This window comes from Clinocottus analis, unplaced genomic scaffold (assembly GCF_023055335.1).
Source record: "Clinocottus analis isolate CAN_PGR_092001 unplaced genomic scaffold, fCliAna1.0.p SCAF_12, whole genome shotgun sequence".
NCBI lineage: Eukaryota > Metazoa > Chordata > Actinopteri > Perciformes > Cottidae > Clinocottus > Clinocottus analis.
This window is the reverse complement of record NW_027175843.1, coordinates 3,826,083-3,848,204: the sequence shown is the minus strand read 5'-3', so window position 1 is coordinate 3,848,204 and position 22,122 is coordinate 3,826,083. Positions and strand designations below refer to the sequence as shown.

The 22,122-nt window shown below is 45.4% G+C and overlaps 1 protein-coding gene across 1 annotated transcript; it reads left to right on the top strand.

The window, feature by feature from the left end:
* Positions 1-866: 866 nt before the first annotated feature.
* fhip1b (FHF complex subunit HOOK interacting protein 1B) lies at positions 867-19,979 on the top strand. The gene is made up of 12 exons (XM_068572241.1): positions 867-1,193; positions 4,641-5,144; positions 7,612-8,010; positions 8,473-8,703; positions 11,039-11,284; positions 11,535-11,702; positions 12,063-12,142; positions 12,348-12,517; positions 12,733-14,124; positions 14,550-14,728; positions 15,115-15,277; positions 15,727-19,979. The coding sequence occupies exons 2-12, from the start codon at positions 5,016-5,018 to the stop codon at positions 16,035-16,037; spliced, it is 3,468 nt and encodes a 1,155-aa protein (XP_068428342.1). The 5' UTR covers positions 867-1,193; positions 4,641-5,015; the 3' UTR covers positions 16,038-19,979.
* The last annotated feature ends 2,143 nt before the right edge of the window (positions 19,980-22,122 follow it).

Here is a 22,122-nt window from a genome sequence, read left to right as displayed (position 1 = left end):
AATAAACACAGAGTGCACTATGCTATGCCATATTAAAAAAGGATTTTGATGCTGTCATTCAATGCTGAAATTAAAAGGTTTAAAAACATACATGCTGGATACGTGTTATTTATCGTAATAGATAGATAGATAGATACTTTGTGAAATGTGTTTGTGGCAGCAGCAAGCACATTTCATAGTAAACACTATTAAGCAAACTATTAAGTATGGTAATACTCAATATATACAATACAATAAAATATTAATTTAAGAAAATTAAATAATAAAGAAGATGCAAGTAAAAAAAAAAGAAGAAAGAGCTGTGTATGGATGATTTAATTAACGGAGGATCTGGCCAGAGGGGATTTATTATCAAATCTTCTAGCACAAATTATCCAAATCAAGGCCATTCTTTAGATGGGGTTAAATAAAAGACATTACTGAGAGGTATGAGGGGAAATGTAGGTGTGTGTGTGTGTAGTTTTGACCCATCGTGACTTTCAATGTCAGGGTATTATGACCTCTGATGCTTTCATTTGGATCATTCTGTTCTTTGTATATCTGTACAACTTGATACAAGTGAATCAGACAACACAAATCAGACTAACAAAGCAAGGATTATCTTATCTTTTCTTATCTGACATGATGTGATTTCAACAACAGAACCGTCAGTACAAAAATGCACATTTTGTCAAGCGTTCGTGTGAAACTGGGTCACAGATACCTCCTTAATTGTGACACCTGACACCCTTCACACACACGCTCACACACACGCGCACACGCAAACACGCATACACACACGCACATGCAAACACGCACAGAGGAAAACGCGGAGAGGAGCAGCGTCGCTGTGGGTGTGAGTCAGAAGTCGTGTGGGAGGAGTCAAAGTAAGATGGCTGCGGGAAAGGGGAGAGTGTCTGAGAAATCATCAGATGGGATGTTTATCTGTCTCTAACAGGATGCCCGGCAGCCCGAGCGAAGGAGTGGTCAACGTGTTAGCTCGCCCGGCTCAATATGGTCTAGCTCGCCAGTTGTCTCCTGGTTTCTTGCGCGCCGCTTGCCCGTCCACGGCTCTGACATTGTGGAATTCATTAGCAGCTAGTCGTTAGCAACTCACCAGCGCTAACCCACTAGCGACCCGGCTAAGTTAGCGGGTATCCGGAGGAAAAAGAAGGCGCTCGCGACGACCGTAGAGGCTCCCGCGAACACCAAAGGTGAGTAACCGTTAAATAACGGCCGTTATAGCGCGCGGACATGTCTACTGGACCAGTCCAGCACATACGTGGCTGACACATTTGTGAGCTCGTTATCTTTGGCAGTAACTAAACGTTACAGACTGACTCGCTAACATCACTTGAGGTTTGACTGCTGTTTTCCACCGTAAGCCGCTCGGATTTGGCTGACACTAGATTTGGCGCAGGATGATGACTACGAGATCAGGTGTAGAGCGCCAGCTAAAATGCCTTAATGATAACGATAATTAAGCAATTAGTTTGAAGGCGAGCTCGTTTTATTTGGTGTTTCAGTGCCGAGGTGCCAAACGTTAGGAGCCTGTCAGGACTGAGGACACACAACCCCACACCCCCCAAAAAACACTGCAGTGATTGATGGTTGACTGTGTATGATACGACCTGGGAGTGTAAGTGTGTGTGGGGACGTCCTGGATTCAAGGGATGTTGTTTTCCCAGGGACTCGGTCACCGGGGGTGATCTTTACCCCTTGTCAGCTGAGGCAAAAACACTCAATCCTTCAGTAATCGGTCATCTTAATTCACCTCAAACTTGAGTATCTCAGATTATCTGGATCAAAGGCGAATATCTGAAGTTACACTCTGTACTTTAAACAGATTATGTTATTGTCTGCATTTGCTCAAGTTGAGTTTTTTTGGGTGCCAATACTTTTTCTTTGAATAATGTTCAAAGTATGGAAAGCAACACACGCTCGATCAGACTCCTGCACTTAACTCAAGGTCCTCTTACTGACTTTTTCAGATCTTCAAAATGCACATCAAGTTGTTCATTAGCATGGTCAAGAAAGAGTTATGAATAATTTAGTGGATATTAAACTCAAGTAGAGCTGAAACGATTAGTCGGTTGACTGAAATTGAATCTGTAGAAAATGGGAAAATATAAGCAACAATGACAACTTTATTACCTGATTTCATCTTCGCCAATCTTAATATTTGCTGGATCAGATATCTCCTATGCATTATAACAAATTGGCAAACATGGAGCATTGTAAGTCTCCTCTGTGTCACTTGGTTCAAGTCCCTGACCTCTCCAGAGAAGTCCTTAAAAGAGACCCACCTAATATCTTGTTTTCATGTCTTGTATTGTGCCTGAATAGTTAACTTTCAAAGCTGAAATCTGCTCTCTTGGAATACTTTTGGGATTTGTGCGCCATGTCAGTGAAAAGATGCACTTTAATTTTCACGGAGACGCTTTTAAATGTGCGTTGGGGAAGCAAGTTGCCGTAGTGAGGGGTGGCGGGTTACCAGAGAGGACGTGTTTGTGGGCACAAGAGATCAGTAAACAGGCTACAGGAAATGAATGATTACATTACAGGTAGCACATGGGTAGCAACGTTTTGTGGCGTTTGTGTTTCAGATCAGCTTTGCCACTGACCTAAAAAAAATATGTGTATCAGGTGAAGGGAGAATCTGCTCATGACTGTCGCATCTGCTGCTGCAAAAGCTCTAACGCTGCAACACAAAAATGATCTCTGACATGGCAGTAAAAAAAAGTCCCGGGGACAAAAGTAGAAACATGAGGAATGTGAAAGGCAGAATCTGCAGAGACTTTGGAGCCCGGGTCCAAAGTCTCTGCCTTAGACCTGTTTTTTTTTTTGTTCTCGTGTGCACACCTGTACAATTCCTGCAGAAAGCGGGCGTGTCAGCTTGCCCATTGTGGGAAGTGACAGAAACTTTCTGGATCTGTGGAACAGCTAACCCTTGACAAACCCTCTTGTCTTAATGATTCCCTTTGGTGGAATCTGGAGCCGAACTTTGAACTCATGTTATGGGTGTCTTTTATGGTGTCTTTGTGAGTGTGTGAGAGTTATGAAAATAAAACAGCATATGTAGAATTTACGCGTGCCGGTTAGAACGTTTTGTCTTAATGTCTTTCAAATTGCTGTAGATGTCATTCCTCTGTCATATCTGGGTCTGAATTAATTTGGTAGATTTTAAAAGAAATGCATGTATTTTTCTCTGAGCAACACGACTGTAACTGACTTTGACTCGCTGGCCTGAGGGCTGGTGAATCATTAGAAGAAGTGTGGATGTTACATTCCACCTGCACCTTTTTACAGTGCCAGCCGTGGAGACAGCTGCTGTATCATAAATCCCATAAAGGAAAGCATGGGCCTTTTTATATTGATTTAGGTGAGTCATGACCTGGGATTTGTGTCTGACCTAAGTCCAAGTCATGTGACTTTAGTCCACATCATGTGACCATGAATAAAATATTCATCCACACTTTTGTTAATAGCATTGAACCCATCAACAAGAGGGGGCCTGAGACATGATGTTTTATTCAAACAGGAAACGGATTTGACAGAAATAGCTCTCAAGCTCCACTTATCATCAACTTTGAACAACATGTATTACAGGGGAAATCCGGTTTCCCCAGCACAAAATGTCAACTTTTCATAAGTTTTTCTTGATGTTTATTCCAAAGGACATTTTTATTTTGTTTTTATGAAATAGGGCTGTTGACCTCAGATGTTGGGTCAGCAAAAAAAAAAAGACATCAAAACCACTCCTTCAGCATAATCCACATCTCCGCTGTCGACCCATCTGCTCTTTCCAAATAATCCTCGCAATAAATCACTAGATACTTCCGGCAGATCTTTTTTTTTGGAGCTTTTAGAATGCGATAGTGTATTTAGCTGCATTATGGCAAAGTGTTGTTCAACAAGGTTGAGAGTAGTTGATGCTCAAAAGAGATTTCTGACCGCCAATGTTTCCGTAATCCCTCGCCTCCTGAAAGACACCAACGTTGTTTTTTTTCAAACGGCTTTTCCGCCTCTTCAGTATGAATGCAAACTGCACACCCGTCCATCGGTTCACTGTTCCTCTTATCTTTCGTAACTTCTTAGCGATAAGATGCAAATCATGCAACCAGATGTTTTATCAGCGGAGATCCTTATTTGCATACGACTCTTGTACTCTCAAGTAAAAGCTACCACACTTTGTCAGCTACAACTGGCAATATATTTGAGTCATTTACTGAATTCTCTTTGCTTGTTGGGGCAAAAAGATAAATCGTTAACCTTGACGCAAAGGAAAGAGCATGCTTGATGCAGAACAGGATGATCCTTCTATGTTGAGCATGAATGAATATGGACGCTCATCCACACAAATGATAAAACTGACATCAAACCCACTGGACTTAGCCAAAATGGACATTCCCATCTAGTTATTTCTTTGTTTAGAAAAGCTCCCCGTTACATTTGAACATGTGTGCACTGTGTATATGTATATCACACACATAAAGAATATAACATGACAATTTGAGAGCCAAACTAATGGAAATACAAACAGACATTCAAGTAATATACACTTGGAGAGACAAATAAAAATCAACACTATAATTTGGGCGCTGTCGAAGTTTTGAAAATGTTGTAAACAAGCCCATGTGTTTTGTTATTGTTTTACGCAGCGCAGAGTGGCCGCCCTGACTGGCGATGGAGTGGTGTTGGCTTCAGACCGGATGACAGGGTCTACAGGGCGGACGGGGTCACACGGACTCTGAAGCAGCAGCAGCAGCAGCAGCAGCGGCAGCAGCAGCAGCGGTCTCTTACTAGATGTACACTGACTGGGAGTGACAGCGCGTTTTACTGCAGACCTCCTTCCCCCTCTTCCTCCTCCTCCTCTCTGTCTGAATATACTTTCCCTTTCACACTCCCCCCCCCCCCCTTCCCTTTCATTCCTCTCCCTCTCCACCTCTTTCCACCCCCCACCCCCCGGGTTTCTTTTTGTCGCTCGTCGCTGACTTCCTCGTGACGTCAGACCCGCCTCTCGCCGGGTACCAGCGATGAGCTGGCTGAGCAGGCTGAACCCGCGGGGTCCCGGGAGTCGGACCGGCCGGAGCGCCGCCCCCACCGGGCCCTGCACCGCCGACCCGGAGACCTGCCTCATGGTGTTTGAGAACCACTGGAGACAGGTGAGACAACGCATCACTTTTATTCTGTTTGACTCTTCATAAAATGACATGTTTTGTCGACTTTATTTATCACCTCGTTCTCATTCAGGTCTCAGTGAGATGAAAAAAGAGTGTGCATCTCATCCAGAGGTCCTCAAACTGTGAGGCTTACCTCCCCTGAGGGTGTTGCTCACTTTTTAACATCTGAACACACACACATGCACTCTTTAGATTCAGCGTGATTTGCACTTTGGGAGGACGTCATCATATCTGTTGTTATGGCAAAGAAATGTCCGCGAATCCACTCGGAAATCATAGAAAAACTCTAAACTTGCCCCTAAATCATTACTTATTTTTGCCTGATAAATCATTTCATCTTCTGTTAGGGAAAAAAATAAAGGTTACTCATTCCGGCACGAGCTGTGTCACACCCATGCACCGCCATTATTTATTCACAGTGGTTGAGAAATAGTGGCATGTTTTTTTGGGTGTTTTTTTGTTTACAGTTAAAAAGTAAATGATAGCGAGACCGGCTCAAATATTCTCTCGTCGTTTCAATGACTGATTATCCGTCCTGACCCCAAGTGTGCACGTTCACACGCTCGGCTGGCTCAGAGTGGTCGGTCGGGCTACTTTAACAAGACTGGCTCGTGTCCAACCACTGGATGGATGTTTTATAGGTTCCAGAGACACTGTCTGACCGTAGAATTTCCTCAGGGGCAATATCAGACTTCTTGCTTTGTTGTGTGTAGCGGAGAGAATGAGGAGTAGGAGGAGGGGCATGAATGTGGCCTAAGCTTTGCAAATGTGTTCTTCCAGGCCAGAGGTTTTTGCATTCCGCCTTATTAATTTGCTCGAGCAGAAAGCCATCGCAGAAGAGGCTGAAAGCCGTCTTAATAATGGGTGGATAAGTGGCAGCTGAATTGCCACATATCCACGAGATGCTTAAGTACTCCCACATGTCTCCACATGACTCCCAGTGCCGCACCTAACGTGCACTTGTTTTGGGGAAACGGGCGCACCCTGTCATTTTGTTGAAATATCAATCCTCCCATGTTTTTATGATCTGTTAGTGGAGGCTCAGGATAAAGGCGAACATCTCCATACCCCAGTTCAATAAATGGATGTGGGATTGTGGGGGAAAAAAGACAAGTGTTTTTTTACAAACACGTGTTGTGCAACATTAACCCCACAGGTTCTGCCTTCAGATTGTATATTTCCCCACCACAAACATCGAGCTGAAGAGTAGCGTGTCTCCTGTAAGCTGCTCTCAGATCTGCAGCTTGTCTTGTTTTCAAATGTTGCGAAACTTCTCGCTTGTCAGTTTATTTATTTTTTCTCTTTTCTTTTTTAACACGACTGTCTTTCGTAACATAACATTTTATTGTGTTTATAATACCCGACAACACATTTTAGATTTTAATATATTCCGTAGCAGCTGTGGCTCATGAGATAGAGTCGTCCTGTAACCACAAAGTAGCTGGTTCCATCCCTGGCCAGTTTGCATTTGAAGTGTTCTTGAGCGAGGCACTAAACCCCTCAACCCCTCCTTAGTTGCTGCCCGGGCGCTTCACACCAGCCCACTGCTCCCAAAATGCTACGACCGGGTTGAATGCAGGGGCCAAATTTCATGCTTCTCTGTAAAATGACAAACGTTATAAAGTCTAGAATGTTTTTAAGTAGAATTATTTTGCAGAAATTGAATACCTATTTTTGAAAATATCTTCTAGTTTTGAATCTGCTCGTGGTTTCATTTCATTTTCATTCAATCTAATCTGACTGATTATGTTTTATTGTTTCATTGTATTAAATTATGGTTCATTAGGTTTTATGCACCTCTTGAAGCCTTTGACTTTGGTCTTTGATTGTGTTCCAGTGGATCTTAATCCTTCCACCTCCAATGGAAAACCCTTTGGTTCAAGTCCTGGAAGAAAAAAAAACTGACTTGACTTAACAGTTTACTCTATTGTGAGCAGTAAACTGAGACTTCGAACACTTTTAAATCGTCAGCATTTAGTGTCGGCACTGACGGCTGTAGTGTCGCACTACTGTAATGTATCTTTATCTATAACATGGACAAGACTTTTTTTTCCCTCCTCTGAGGGCAGTAGTATAGATTTCAGACACTCGAGTTCGACAGATAGTAAATATAGTGATTTTGGACACAGCCGCTGTGACAATAAGACGATGCAGAGTAACTGAAGCAGCTAAATGGCATTCAGCCAATCTCAATGTCGTGATTTACACCTGCAATTTTCCTGCTTTGACACGTCAAAAATGTCCAGCTCGATGAATAAAACCAGTCGAGCAACATCGCTGGCTTTTTAAATTCTTTACTTGTTCAGCACTAAGTTGCAATAGCACTTGAAGTATCCCTCTTTTTTTTCCTTTTTAGCTCCTGCATCAACATCAAGGACTATGTCGAGAGTTGTGTCTTAAACTAAAACAATACTCAATTTCTTCTTCCTTTTTTTTTTTTTTTGTTTAGGTCTCGTGGGTGTTGGAGCAGCAGGAGCCCTCGTCCTCTAGCGACGACCTGACAGCGGTGAGGAATCACACCGACCAGATGCTGTGTCTGCTGGCGGAGGAGCGGCCCGCCGAGAGCGCAGAGGGCGTCGCGGCCATGGGCCCCATCCTGGAGCTGGTGGTCACCGAGAACATCCTGGAGCGCCTGGTCCAGTGGCACCTCCGCCGCGGCCTGGACCCCGACAGCCAGGGGGCGCTGCTCAAGCTGTTCGAGATGCTCATCGGCCAGTCGCAGCAGCAGCCGCTACTGCGGCACACGGCCGTCCTCCACCCGCTGTTGAGGCTGCTCGGGGCATGCGCCGACCCAGATCTCGGTTGTCCTCTGGCCCTGGAAAACAGCCTGGTGCTGCTGCTCAACCAGGTACACTCACCAGCAGCCTGTGTACTTCTCTAACTTGCATAAAGATGCCTGTAGTCCACACCAGGAGGTGTAATTTGAAGATGAGAACAGGCGTTTTAGATTGTTAGGTCAGACAAAGACCAATAGATAGATACCCCTACATGTGACTATTTTGGTCAACATTTCGGACATGTTTTTTTGTCCTGACAGTCAGAAAGGAGCACAAGTTGACTAGAGTCGTGTTGCTAGGTAACTCCAGTTGACCACTTTAGGGGGAAGTTTTCACTCTATCTCGCTAAGTCTGCTGCAATATGCAGGCAAACGGAAAGAACGTTAAATTTAGATGAAATGGCGGATCGGTGTTTGAATTTCATATGAACTCTGCACTAAAACCTCAAACTGAATTTTAGAATAATTCCCACGAGCACGCCACCTTATTAACCACAGCACTGTAAAGAAACTTGACTGTGTGAATCCCACCAGATCTGCGTGTCCATGGCCCGGCAGCCTGTGGTCCTGGAGATGTTGTTCCGGGCGGCCCCGGCCCAGCAGGGCTCCACCAATCTGCTCATCTTCTCCCTCCTCGTGCCGTTCATCCACCGGGACGGAGCCATCGGACAGCAGGCTCGCGACGCGCTGCTGCTGGTCATGGCGGCGTCGGCCAGCAACGAGGCCGTGGCGCGGTACATCGCTGAGAACTCCTACTTCTGCCCGGTGAGTGTCGGCGCACAAGAAAACTACGTAGAGGAAAGCGCTGCGTGTCGGGCGTTAGCTGGGTTTTTTTTTTTGTAGAGGATTAGGCGTTTTGCCACTTGTTCTCGAATAGCTCTTGAGCTGACCGTTGACATATTGTGTAATATCGGGCTGAACAAACGTTTGGTTTGACTGTAACTTTTAGTTGCCGGTGAAGTAAATTGTTACAACTCATATTCAAACATTAGTCATCTTTTTTTCAATTGTCAATAACTCACTAAGTAGGGCAAAGAGCCGATCACTTTGGTGCCACAGTATATTAACACCCTTGATATTTTGATATACAGTTTTAACTTTCCAGAGAATCTACAACCTTGTCTTTCCCTCTATGTTCTACTGTCCAAATAGAATGGTTTTATTCCACTTTTACCTCAACTGACTGGACAGTAATCCACATTACTGCATGATATCAAAGTCGGCTCCATTATTTACAGAAAGGGGCTCACTCGTATTATACACACATGAGTATGACCTGCTTTACAATGATGTGATGGTTGAGGACAGCTTCTAATGTGAGATCCTGACTTGCTCTCCACACCGCTTTTAAGAAAGAGGTGTGTGTGTGTGTGTGTGTGTGTGTGTGTGTGTGTGTGTGTGTGTGTGTGTGTGTGTGTGTGTGTGTGTGTGTGTGTGTGTGTGTGTGTGTGTGTGTGTGTGTGTGTGTGTGTGTGTGTGTGTGTGTGTGTACATGCTTTATAGTTCTGATGCATCAGTGATGATGTGTGATAATGGAAGGGGAAGGACTTGACTTTGCACTCTGACAGGCCGTTAATCCTGATCTACATCTTATCGGCTCTGCCTCAACTTAGAAGGCTTCCTGCAGAGCTCTGCGAAAGTAACCGCCTTACCCAACACCTAAGACTCTTAATTCTGCTGCTGTTCTGCACAAATCGACAGCGTTTCAAACTATTGAAAAGCTCATTGGAAAAAAATTCCGGAAACGTCACGTTGTGATGGAACGCATCCGGTCATTTAGCGGCTTATCTTTTTTTAAAGAAATGTCTTTTAATTAATTTGTGATCACTTTGTTGAATTTACTTTTAGATAATATAAAAAGATAAAATAAAAAACAGTGTGTTTTGACATATTTTGTCTTTAAATGATCAAAAGCCAAGAATATTGAAGCTGTGTTCACCTTTTGTTGTTGTAGTTTCCACACGCCGCCACTAGGTGTTGCTAAAGAGACATATTTTGCTAATTGCAAATGTATTTATGTATGTATTTTAAATAAGTCTTTGTAATTTGAATAGTGACTTGTGTGCATACCTTCGAACATTGGGCCCAATCGTCCTGAATCCAAGTCTCAGCAGACAAAGTCTCCGGTCATAAATTACACTAACTGAGCAACAGCTCGGCTTCCAAACTGCACTGTGAGAATGACAGGCATATGTCTGTAAACCGCATAAAAGCTGCGGCCGGGGCTGTTATCTTTTCCTCTGCCTGTTCGCTCTGATGTTAAAGAGCCGACTCAGCTATTTTCTGCATCGCGCTCCTTCCAGCAGCTTCAGTCTGACCTACTTACAGGCTGCAAGGACCAGCGGAGGTGGCATCAAGGACCAACTGCTCCTCTCTGAATCTTAACAGGGCCCACATTTTCTGCATCGTGCGTTTTCACTGGTGCGGCAAGCCAGAACACAGTAACATGAATGTCATCAGCTGTTGTCAAAACAGAGTTACACAAGGACTTTAAATGGGAATTTTTCCATCATGGCGAGTTATTTGGCCCATCAAGCGGCCTCCCCAAGGCTGCGGCAGGTTAGCGAGCTGTTGTCCATATCCGTTGGGTCTTTAGCGTTGTAATGCAAACACAATATGCTTCTGCCAAGAAACAAGAAAACACTGCCAGGTATTATGCAGCTAGCCTACATAGACATAATCATGCCATCTGTGGGACTAAAACAGGGATCTGTGTAGTTAAATAACCGTAATCTTCTCATTAATTTCTTGGTTTCTTCGATATTTAGTCTAGTGAATGGTAAACTAAATGTCATGTTGGTAGCGATTACTCATCACAAAAGCCCAATGTGACCCCTTGAGATAGCTTCCTTTGTCAGACCAAAAGCTAGAATATTTTGCTTGACAAATGACATCAATTAATCAATATTGTGTTTCAGCTTGTTGTTTTTATTCTTATTATTTTGGCTATATATTATTAAAGCTACCGCGAGCGAGGAACTGAAAAACAGTAGGGCCTGGTTGCTGCCGGAGGCCCCGCTTGAGTCTGAGCGAGACCCCCCCCCCCTCCTCCTGGCCCACAGCAGCCCCCTCTAAAGCTGTCTCTCGTACCTCCCCTCAGGTGTTGGCGACGGGCCTCAGTGGTCTCTACTCCTCTCTGCCCAGGAAGATTGAGGTCCGCGGGGACGACTGGCACGCCCTGCGGCGGGAGGACTGGATGAGCGTGTCGTCGCTCGTGCTGTTCATGAACTCGCTGGAGTTCTGCAACGCTGTGGTGCAGGTCACTCACCCGCTGGTCCGGTCCCAGCTCCTGGACTACCTCCACAACGGCTTCCTCGTGCCCGTCATGGGCCCCGCGCTGCACAAGGTATTCGTCACTCTGTATGATCTGTGTGGCCAGATACCATTCAGGATATCAAAATGTCTAAAATTCTTGTTGTACATAGTTAAACTGACAAAAAAAAGAAACCATTCAAAAAATCTTTGAGAATATTGTTGGAATGCTGTTTTCTTAAATCTCAAATTTCTTCTTATTCACACTCGCACTAAGAGAAAGTGTGTGTGTGTGTGTGTGTGTGTGTGTGTGTGTGTGTGTGTGTGTTCGCGCGCTTTTGTAGTCGTCGGTGGACGAGATGATCGCCAGCACCGCCTACCTGGACCTCTTCCTGCGCAGCGTGTCGGAGACGTCCCTCCTCAAAACCTTCCTGCGCTTCATCCTGCTGCATCGCCACGACAACGACACCATCCTGGACACGCTGCTCACACGCATTAGCAGCAATTCACGGGTATAAATATATGCGTGTTTGTGTGATGGAGCCTCAAAGCCCTCATGTGAACTCGGTTGTGCGGGAGGTGTGTGGGCTGAGAGCAAAAATTGATTGAAAGCTTCTCAGCCAGGAGGGAGACGTATCTGGTTTTGCAAAACAATTGCAGGAAGTAAATGTCACCGAGTCAGAAAAACAATGATTTTAATTAAATTTCACGTCACTCAGACGATTTGTTTTTGTATTTGAAGAAGCCCGCTGAACACGCGATTCCCACATGTCCGGGAAAATTGTTGAGCATTGTTTTTAATTACTGGAAAAGTTAAGTTTGTCACAAATATATGATTTGTAGCATATTTTCCTCGTCCGTGTGTGTTGCAGCTCTGCATGGTGTCGTTGAGCCTCTTCAGGACCCTTCTGTCCCTGAACTGTGAAGACGTGATGCTGCAGCTCGTTCTCAGGTACGCCTCGGCACCTTCACACGGCAAAGCAACACGCTCTGTGCACAGTTTTCCCTTTTTTTGTCTCCAAGACTAAAGCATCAACATTTGGCTGCCTGTGACAAAACTTTTTATCTCCTCACCAGGATGATGGAGAATCTTGAATAACATGTTAGCAAAAAGGAATATGGCGTCTTAAAAATGTATCTCTGGCTTGCTCCCCTAGGTATCTACTGCCCTGTACCCACGTCATGCTGAGTCAGCGTCGCGCTATCAGGGAGACGGACCTGTACGGCAAGTCGGCGGACAAGTTCCTGTCACTGATCCCCGAGTGCTGCCGGCTGAATGCGGCGTCCTCCGCTGAGCGGGACGAGGACGGTGCATTCTGGGTTAAAGGTGGGTAACGAACGCTTTGGACCGACCACGGACATGTGAACATGAAACACTGTTATTTTTTAATTATTCAATTGGGTGGCATACATCAAGTAATTCAAAGCGCATGTTTTTCTTTATTTTTTATTGTCTAAGCATATTTGTGAAATCAAATCAAGACAAACTTGATGAGTTTTGATGTGATTTCCCCTTAACCTGATGCTGTTTCATCCTCACAGGAGTGAACAGTCCCGGCATAGAGTCCCCAGCGCCGCCCAGACCCAGCACGCCATCCCGCTTGGCCTTCTTCATCCGTCAACAGAGCAGCGGAGGTGGGCCGGGGGGAGGGGGTCCCTCCACCCCCACCAGCACGGAGCCGCCGCAGTCGGGCTCCCCACGCCCCCAGTCCCCCGACAGCCCCATGCACCAGCAGCAGGCCAACACCGAGAGTCTGGACTGGGACTCGGGTTACCTGGAGTACCTCAAAGACTCCCGACGGAGCATCGAGATTTGCTCCTGGGCGTGCCGCGACTGGTCGGCCCCTTACGACGGGGAAAACCCTTCGCCGAACGCAGCCACTCCACCCCCGCCTCCGCCCACCTCCAACCCCTCCATGGCCATGTTCCCCGAGCACTTCTCTCTCCAGCAGGGAGGAGGAGGCGGCGGCGGCGGCACCCCTCCGGGCCAGCAGAGGGCGGCCATCGTGGCCGCCGCGCGCTCCGAGTGGAGCAGCTCGGAGCGGGATAGCGGCGAGTGGGACGTCACCATCGGCAAAAACAACTGCATCAGCCTCACGCCGCGCTCCAAGAAGCGCAGCCTGCAGAGGGAGGAAGTCCTCCCGAAGCCTCTACCGCCTCTCGTCCCCTCCTCGTCCTCAGCCACCCCTTTATTGGCATCCCACGCCGCCTCGTCCCCGGCACCTCACAACCCCGCCTCTGCCGTCACCGTTGGCTACCAGGCCATGTTTAACGGAACGACGGCGCAGGTGGACGCGAGCTCAGACAATCGGGACAGAGGAGTGGAGGTAAAGAAAGTGAAGAGGGACTTAGGGGAGCAGCAGTATCTGGATGAAAACGCAAATCAGAATGGATCCCTTGTCACCTGCTCCTCGCAAGGCTGCGCCGCGCTGCCGCAGTCCATTTTTAACGACGGCGGAAGCGACGTGACGTTGCCTCTCCCCAATCAGATCCTCTCTCAAGGCGCCAAACCGCCGGCCAGCGACGCCTCAAAGCCGCCTTCCGACCTGCCGGAGGCCCACCAGACGCCGCAGTCCGTGGAGAGCCTCATCCGGGAGCTGCTGGAGCAGGCGCCGGGAGAGCCGCAGCTCTCCGGAGACTCCAACGGCCAGGGTATCAGCATCGAGGCCTTCACGCAGGAGCTCAGGGAGCTGGAGGACCGGGTGAGGGAGCGCGGCCGAGCGGCCTGCCAGCAGGAGGAAACCGCCAGAGAGGGCCTGTCGTCCGAGCGGCGGTGGCAGCAGCAGCAGCAGCAGCAGCAGGAGGAGGAACCGCAGCCGCCCTCGGCCCCGGAGCCGAAGCCGCCACAGGGCGACGCGAAGGGAGACGGGCCCTCGCTCGGCCTCTGCAGCCCTGCACGCCCGCTCAATCAGCCCGCGTCTCAGCCGTACACAGGTGAGACGTGTGTTCTCAGCTTGGACTTCATATTTAATAGTGATTGTAATTTCATTTGATAAATTTGATATATTTAGTATTCGTCTGTCTCTTTTACTATCTGTCTGTCTCTCTTACTATTTACTGCCAGCAGATTTAGTGTCTTCTGAAAGCCAGCTTCGCGCCTACACAGCACTTTAATCAAATTTTTAGCAACACCCCAAGACCAAACAACTTTTTCTCCATTGTAATAACTTTTCTATAGAGGCCCAGTTTTGCATCTGGTTCTAAAATCTGAGGGTTAAAGGTTACAGTTTCTCTCTCGCCACGCGCTTCATCTTCTACACTCTGCAGTGTAGCCTCTACGTCCCCTCACTTATAAAAACAAACAAAAAAAAAAGTCAATAGTCCATCCACAGTCAAGCTAAAGTTGTGTTCCCGCGCAGGTCCGTTCATGGTGGTTCTGTTCACCAAGCTGGAGAACATGCTCCAGAACTCTCTGTACGTCAACGTCCTGCTCACGGGCATCGTGGCCCAGCTGGCCTGCTACCCTCAGCCCCTCCTGCGCTCCTTCCTGCTCAACACCAACATGGTCTTCCAGCCCAGCGTCAAGTCGCTGATCCAGGTACACGCGTTACATTTCTGAACCGGGTGCCTGGCATTTCCGTTTGATCTGGTGACAGCTTTTAGCTCCCCGTTTGTGGGCATCGCCGTCCACTTCCTGCCCACGTCACTTCTGTGCTAACTCGTGTTCCAAAAGCATGCGGCCCACAATGCGTTTCCGTAGAGTTTCTTTATTCATATTCTATTCCTGTTCATGTTCAAAGATGCTGTAAATGGATGACTAATACTGTATTGGACAGTGAGAAAAGAAATAAATATATATATATATATATATATATATATATATATATATATATATATATATATATATATATTTCAGTCAGTAAAAGTAATCAAGAAACAAATCTTTCAATCAAAACCTTTTTTCTCTCTCCCGATGCCCCTCAGGTTTTAGGTTCTGTGAAGAACCGCATTGAGGCGTTTGCAGCCTCTCATGAAGACTTCCCTGTCATGCTGAAGAAAGCCCAGCAGTACCTGGTGGCCCGAGGCAAAGTGGACTGGGCCGACTTGCCAGCGGCGGTCCCGACCTTGAGGCGCTCCGATTCATTAGGTGAGCGTGGAAGCACCAGAAGGTGTGCGCATATGTGTGTGTGTGCGTGCTTCTGAATAATTGAAACGTAGAATAATTCATGAATATTTTCATAAATAAACAATTTTGTAATATGTGATATCTGTATTTCGTCCCGTTTTCAAGAAATTCATGTCACAGAAATTCCTGAAACGAATACATCTGTCCTGGGATAAAGATAGTTTTGCAGTGTAGTGCGGATGTATATACAAAGACTAGTTGAACAAAGACCTCCAAACTCTGTAGCTTTTTTTTTTAAAGAGCTTGCATGCGTCTTTAAAGGGTCTAGAAAAGTGGTACCTGGACCTTTTAGTCGAGATCAATGTCCTCGTCAGCACCGCGCTCGCCTCTCTAACTCTAGTCCTCTAACTCTTGTCCTCTAACCCTTGTCCTCTAACTCTTGTCCTCTAACTCATGTTCTCTGCTTCCAGTGAAGAGCCGTAAGCCCTCCCTCGGAGAGCTGATCCTCCGTCACACCAACAGCCCGACCCGGGCCCGGCACGCCGCCCAGCTGGCCCTCGCGCACGTACGGGACGGCGGCCAGTCGCTGCACAGCGCCCTGTTCAAGGGAGGCGGCGGGGCGGGGGCCTCCGGCCTGGAGAAGCAAGCAGAGGCGCTGCGAGTGAAGAACGCCGTCTACTGCGCCGTCGTCTTCTGCGAGTTCCTCAAGGAACTGGCCGCCCTGGCCCAAGAGCACGCCGTCACCCTGCCTTTCCCCCACAGCCAGGAGGCCGAGGAGTAGGCGAGAGAATGACTCTTCAAATCTAGCTCTTAGCCGACCATTTCTTTTTTTGATTTGGCTGTAAAAAAAAAACTAGAAAAGTAGGATTCTCCATCGACAGAGGACAAACTGAAGCACTGGGACTTGAAGTAAGATGGTCGTGCATTGACACGGACGAAAAGCAAGACTCTTTTTTTTGTTTTTTTTTGTACCAAAATCATTATAGGACACCTAATAGGACTGGAAGAATTTCCCTCAACTGTAAACGTCTAGGGTATTGTGCATATCATGTATTATATTTACATTCTATACACTTAGATCTCAGTAAGCACGTGAGGTTTTTAGGAGCTTGTACATACACGTCGCCTCGTCATGGTGTACTGTGACCCGGTGAAGCCAACGATAAAAAAAGGGTGCGCAATGTCGGGTGCTAGTTTCTAGTCGCTTTTTCAGGGCGGCACAGAGTAGAAGAACGCTTCGTCCTCAACACAATTGCAAAACTAAACATCGAATGCGTAGACGCGTCAATCAACCAACCGCAAAGTGATCCAGTTGGGAACTGGAGAGTGTTTTTTTTTTTTCTCAGAGCATCTCAAGTGTCTGAACTCGATGGAAACTAGAACACGCAGGGGACGGAGAGTGCCACTTTCTCTTCACGGCCAACACAAAAGTACTGGAATAATGAGTACCATTTTTTATTTGTTTTTTATATTTTGTTTGTCTTTTGCATTTGCACCATTTTTCCAGACATATCAGCATCGTGTGGGAGCGGGTGTTGTCTGCGGAAGGTTTATTTGAACTACCTTTTTTAAAAAGAAAAGGTTGACGCCAACTCTCCGGGCCATGCCATTCACCTGTTGCCATAAAGGAGGCCGCAGGATTTTTTTTTGAAGGCAGCACCGCTTTGCACGTCGTACCTTTTTATGTGTCATTTAGTGTTTAAAAAATAAATAAATGTAAAGACCTGAGAGTCTGCCAGGAAATAAAGGGCGAGAGGGGAAAGTTTATTTTTCTTCTTGGGAGCGTTGGCATGATTTCCATTTACTTTGAACTGACATTTAAAAAAGGAAAAAAAGTTCACGAGGCATTCACTGACTTTTTTTTATTTTTATTTTTTTAACGATCTTTGTTGTGAGCTTAAAGTGAAGCTTGTAAGAAAAAAAAAAGCCTCAGTTTCTCCATCGCAAACCGTTCCATCCTGGAACTTAACGTGCTGCTATTTTGGCTCTTTTAACACAAACGCCCATTTTTGTTGTTCTCGGTGTAATTTCATTATTTTAGGTACCAAGTATAAATGTGCGCGCGAGGACGTGCCGGCGTCGTGATTGGCTTTTAATGTATGTTTGTGCGTCACAGCCACTCAGTGTTCAAAGCATTTGCCAAGACGAAATTCTCTTTCGATGTTTGTCTTTGGCCTCCTCGACATTCGGCAACCTTTTGAGGCACGAGAATTGTCGCGTGTTGGTAGTTTGTTTTGTTGAGTACGTCCAGTTTACCGCACACACTAGCCATTCTCTCACTAGCCACTGCCATCTCGCCGTCTTCGTCTTTGAGATTCAACGCCGTATCATCGCTTTTTTTCCTCCTCCATCCGAGACAAGTCGTCGCCTCCTCAACTCGTCAAAGGCGCGTTCGTAACTGTCGTTCCACTTTTCTATGGAATTCTTTTCTAGGCGTGTTTTGTAACACCCCCGCGGTTTTAATACTGGTAGTCAAGAGTCTCTGCATGTGAATTGCGGCCCGGTCTGTAATTAGATAGTGTAGAGTAAGTTTTCTTTGGTTCCTGCGACAGTGCTGAGCACTAAAGGGTAACTAAAGAGTAACGTGGGTGTTTTTCCAACCAGGATGATTTGCATTTACTCTCATTTATTTGTTTTAATTGGTCTGTTTCGTACGGAGGGAGAACGCTGTTTGACGACGTGATAGCTTGATCCCGTCTGTCTGTTATTGTGTGTCCACATTGTCAAAAATCATCTTAGAATTCGGCCATTACATTTGAAAATCTTTTCTTAAAAGTGTGCTTTCTGTACTCCAGCACAGAAAAACAAACCTCACACCAACAACAAGTCACACGACGGGCACAGTAACCGAGAGAAAGCGTTCTTTGACACTCGTGGTAACAATCCCAGTCGACTCGCCCCGTTGCCATTGCAGTTTGTTTAGTGGCTGCCGTCTGCAGCGTTCGCCATCAATACGAGACCTATTGAAACAATTACAAATACACAATCTTTATCACCTACACAAAAAAAACCATGTGGAATACGGTCCAGGTTTTAAAAGTTCTGCATTTTAGATGATCTCCCATGCAGTGAGTTTCCCCCGTCCACCAGGTCCTCTGCTTTCACACTCAAGATTGTGTTTTTTTTACCTGAACTATTTTTACAAACGGCTCCGTTCGAGACGGGCGGTTCTTTCTTAGCGCTCATCACCTCCTCGGCCGGCCGTTCAGTCACGTCGGCTATATGTAAATTCTCTGACGCATTCGCGGACGCCAAAGACGATTCTCCATCCAGTGTCTCTGTTTAGCGATCGAGGCGGTTTCGTGACCATCATCATGTTGCACTTTTCATATTGCTTCCTGAGCTGGTAGAAAAGTAGGTCCTCCAGCTGTCGAGGCACCAGTAGGGATCACGGACAGCAGCCTGTTTTTAAAACAAACACAACCCCAATATTGAATTTAAGTCTTTTACATTTTGTGCTGAGGCCCACACAGAAACGTCTCTGACCTCAGTCCCTTCGTCAACCACCGCGAGCATCTTTCTGTAATGAAGCGTCGGTGAAAAGGAAGTAAATGAACTCTCTTAAAGGAACAGTGTGTAGCATTTAGTACATGACGGCCTTTGCAGTTTAACGTTGGCCGCGGGAGAAGTTTCGGCTGGTAGCGATCTGTGACCTCACCGCTAGATGCCGCCAAATCCTACACACTGCACCTTTTTTTTGTTAACGGTTAAATGTATGTCTTTACAAGGTCTTTTTGTCTCGGCCCTACTCGCTTGGTCGTTGTGTTAACGGACAAAAACAGACGGTGGCGAGAGATAAACCCAAAGCTAAGCTTCAGAAAAGATGTTTCTTCTTCTTTTTGGTGTCCGTGTTTCAGCCGGATCTACTTGAACACTACAAATGATCTTATCAGTGAGTTTCAACCTAGAATTGGATCTTTGGAATTCACAGTCGTGACTTGATTGGTTACATGTTTTTTTTTTTTTTTTAATATTTAAGTTGACCGAGCAAAACGGCGAGCCAAAGTGTCCGACTGTCGCTGACTTGCACTCGCTTTCTAATCCCAGCACGCCCGTTAGTTTCCAGAGACTGTTATGATTGTTCCATCACACCAACGAGGGTGTCCACTTTGTTTCAGACACACACAGACACACACGGTTCTAGAGATCTCGCCTGTACAACCACGACAACTCAACACAACATTTTGACGATGTAGTATTCGGTTCATCTGAAGGGATTTTCACAGTTGTTTTTTTTACTTGTATGATTTTTCATGTTCCAGCATTGTTTTTGCTTCATCACGGGATGTACTTTATCTTCTCACTTGTCCTTTTTTTTCCTTAAAAAGCCCCCACCCCCCCACCCCACCCTCCCATCCATAAATCTGACGGATTCCTCCCCTGTGATCTATGCAAAACATGCTCTGGTGTCCCCCTTTTGAGGCTGAAAGACGACGTGGACTGATTTAATGTGTAAATACTGTAAAAAAGAAGGAAAAAATGAAAGCAATGCAGACGTGTGTGTGTGTGCGTGTGTGTGTGGAAAAAGCCAACAGGACAGAATGAAAATCATGCTAAAAATAATGTAATGATGAATGTTGTCAGAAATATTTTTCTATATTTTGAAATCATTAGAAAAACATAGGACAAAAATACAAAGTGGGGAGAAAAAAAAAACAAGCTGTCGGAAGAACACTACAAAGGGAATGTTTTTATTAATTTATAAATTTTTTGCCTAGCAATATCGCATGTGTCCCGTGTCCTTTCTTTGTCGTCTCGTGGCTTTAATCTGAGCTCCACAGGATTCTCCAACCTTGACGGGTGTGTAGTATGCAAAGGAATCTGACTCTAATTAGGTAGTAGATAATATAGACCAAGCAGTTTGGGAACTAAGGATGAGCACTTTTTCACTATTTGCTAACATTTTGTGGATTTAACGATCAATCTGCCAATTGAGGAAATAATCTGTAGATTATCTGCTTCGACGAAGAATTGTTAGTTTCAGTTTTAGTCGCACAAAAAAGCTCATCGGACTCTCGGCCCCCCCAAGCGGTTTGTGTTGTCAATAAATCTGCTCCTCGCTCCGACTCTTCATCATTCGAGGCGGTGTACTTTAAAAACAAACAGCAGCAGGATTCCAAGTAAAAGCTTGAAGTGCACAGCTTGAAGACCAAGAGAAATGTAAACTGCGGATGCTCACTCTGAGTTGGCATACAGAGGGAAACTGGAGATGGCTTGCCGGTCTCCTAGCAACAGCCAACAAGAGGCGAAACTGCACAGAGGGCCGAAGGTTGATGGAGCAGCGAGGAAGAGGAGCGGAGCGTGATGGGGCCGAAGCAGCGCTGACTGCAGGTAAGACACAGCCGTGGATTTGTCTTTGCATTCTACACAATCCAAATTTAATTGTGTTATGTGATTGCATACTCGATTTCATTACTATTTTTGCAGGATTTAAAAAAAAAAAAAAAAAAATCTTTTACAAAAATTAAAATTTAGCACTAGTCGTATGAGTACCTCCACAGCTCCGTCTTATTGTTTGAGACTCAATTTAACTATCTCTAGCGTGCACATCGACGGTTTTCTTGAGGTGACCCAGTTATCCCGCAGCGCTCACGAGGCGAGCAACTGGACCCGCCTCATCTATAATGCAAAGCGAGTGGAAACCTGGCCGCCGGCACAAAGGAAAGGGACCGGCACCGTTCCTCAGATACACCTGTCACTCATCTCCAGCCCAAATGAGTCCTTTACAAAGTATCGCTATGTAGATATATCGAAAACTAACCAGCCCGTTGTAAGGAAAAGTTAACAAATATATTCTGGAGTATTGAGACTACAAGTAACTCATGAGAAGGATAGAAGATGTTTAAATAGTAATGATGTAACTCTGAGAGGCCCACATATTGCTTTTTAGAGGGGCGGTGTCAAGTTGTTATAGATGAATTAAGGAATTAATATAGATTGTGAAAGTGTAAAAGGAGTTAAACCATTATGATGAATATATATGATGGCCTGCTGATAACTGTTAAGAAAAGTTCCTATTGTCAATATACCTACATAATATAAGATAATATAATCTAATACATCCTGAATGTCCTCAGTAGTTTAATGAGGCTATTCTACTCCTCGAGGTCACAACAGGTCATTTTACACAGTGACTATCCGGCGGCTTTACAGTTTATACAATGCTAGTACTGTTTCTGGATGCTTCCTACGTCCTCATCACTAAACTAAATGAACAAACGTGAGGTTTAACAACAAGCTAAATCAACGAAAGACCCTATCAAAGGTACAGAAGTCTTTAAGAGGCTCTAAAGCGTTTCATATTCAGTCAGTGGGAGGGAAGTGGCCAACATGAATCATGAAATAGATTTTTTCTGCATAACTGGGCCCTAAAAACTGGAGTGCCTCTGAATGTCATAGATCAACCACACAGCATACTTCTAGATACTCATACTGTGCAGCTGGGCGGTCTTTCATACTGAACTATTTAATAGTTTGTGGTTTAAATGTTACATTGATGTCAATTTATTTCCAATGCTCTCACATTATTCTAACTGAAGGTTACGTTTGTTCTAATCTCCACAATAAAGAGTAAAACACATAAACCATTCGCTGTAATGAACCATAACTATAAGAATGGGCCTCTGTGCTCATTTTTGTGCCCAATTAAGAAATACAAATTGGGAAGTATCAATGAATGCTTTATCATTCTTAACTTAAAAACATATTTTATAATTTTAATAAGACTGCTTTTATGTTTTTTCTGTCTGCTTTTATTTTCAAAAAACTTTATAATGTAGCAACAAAAGCATTATATAGCATTCTGGCGACTGGCAATTATAACCATTTTGTCTTCGTACATAAAAAAAATTGATCGGGGCCACAAA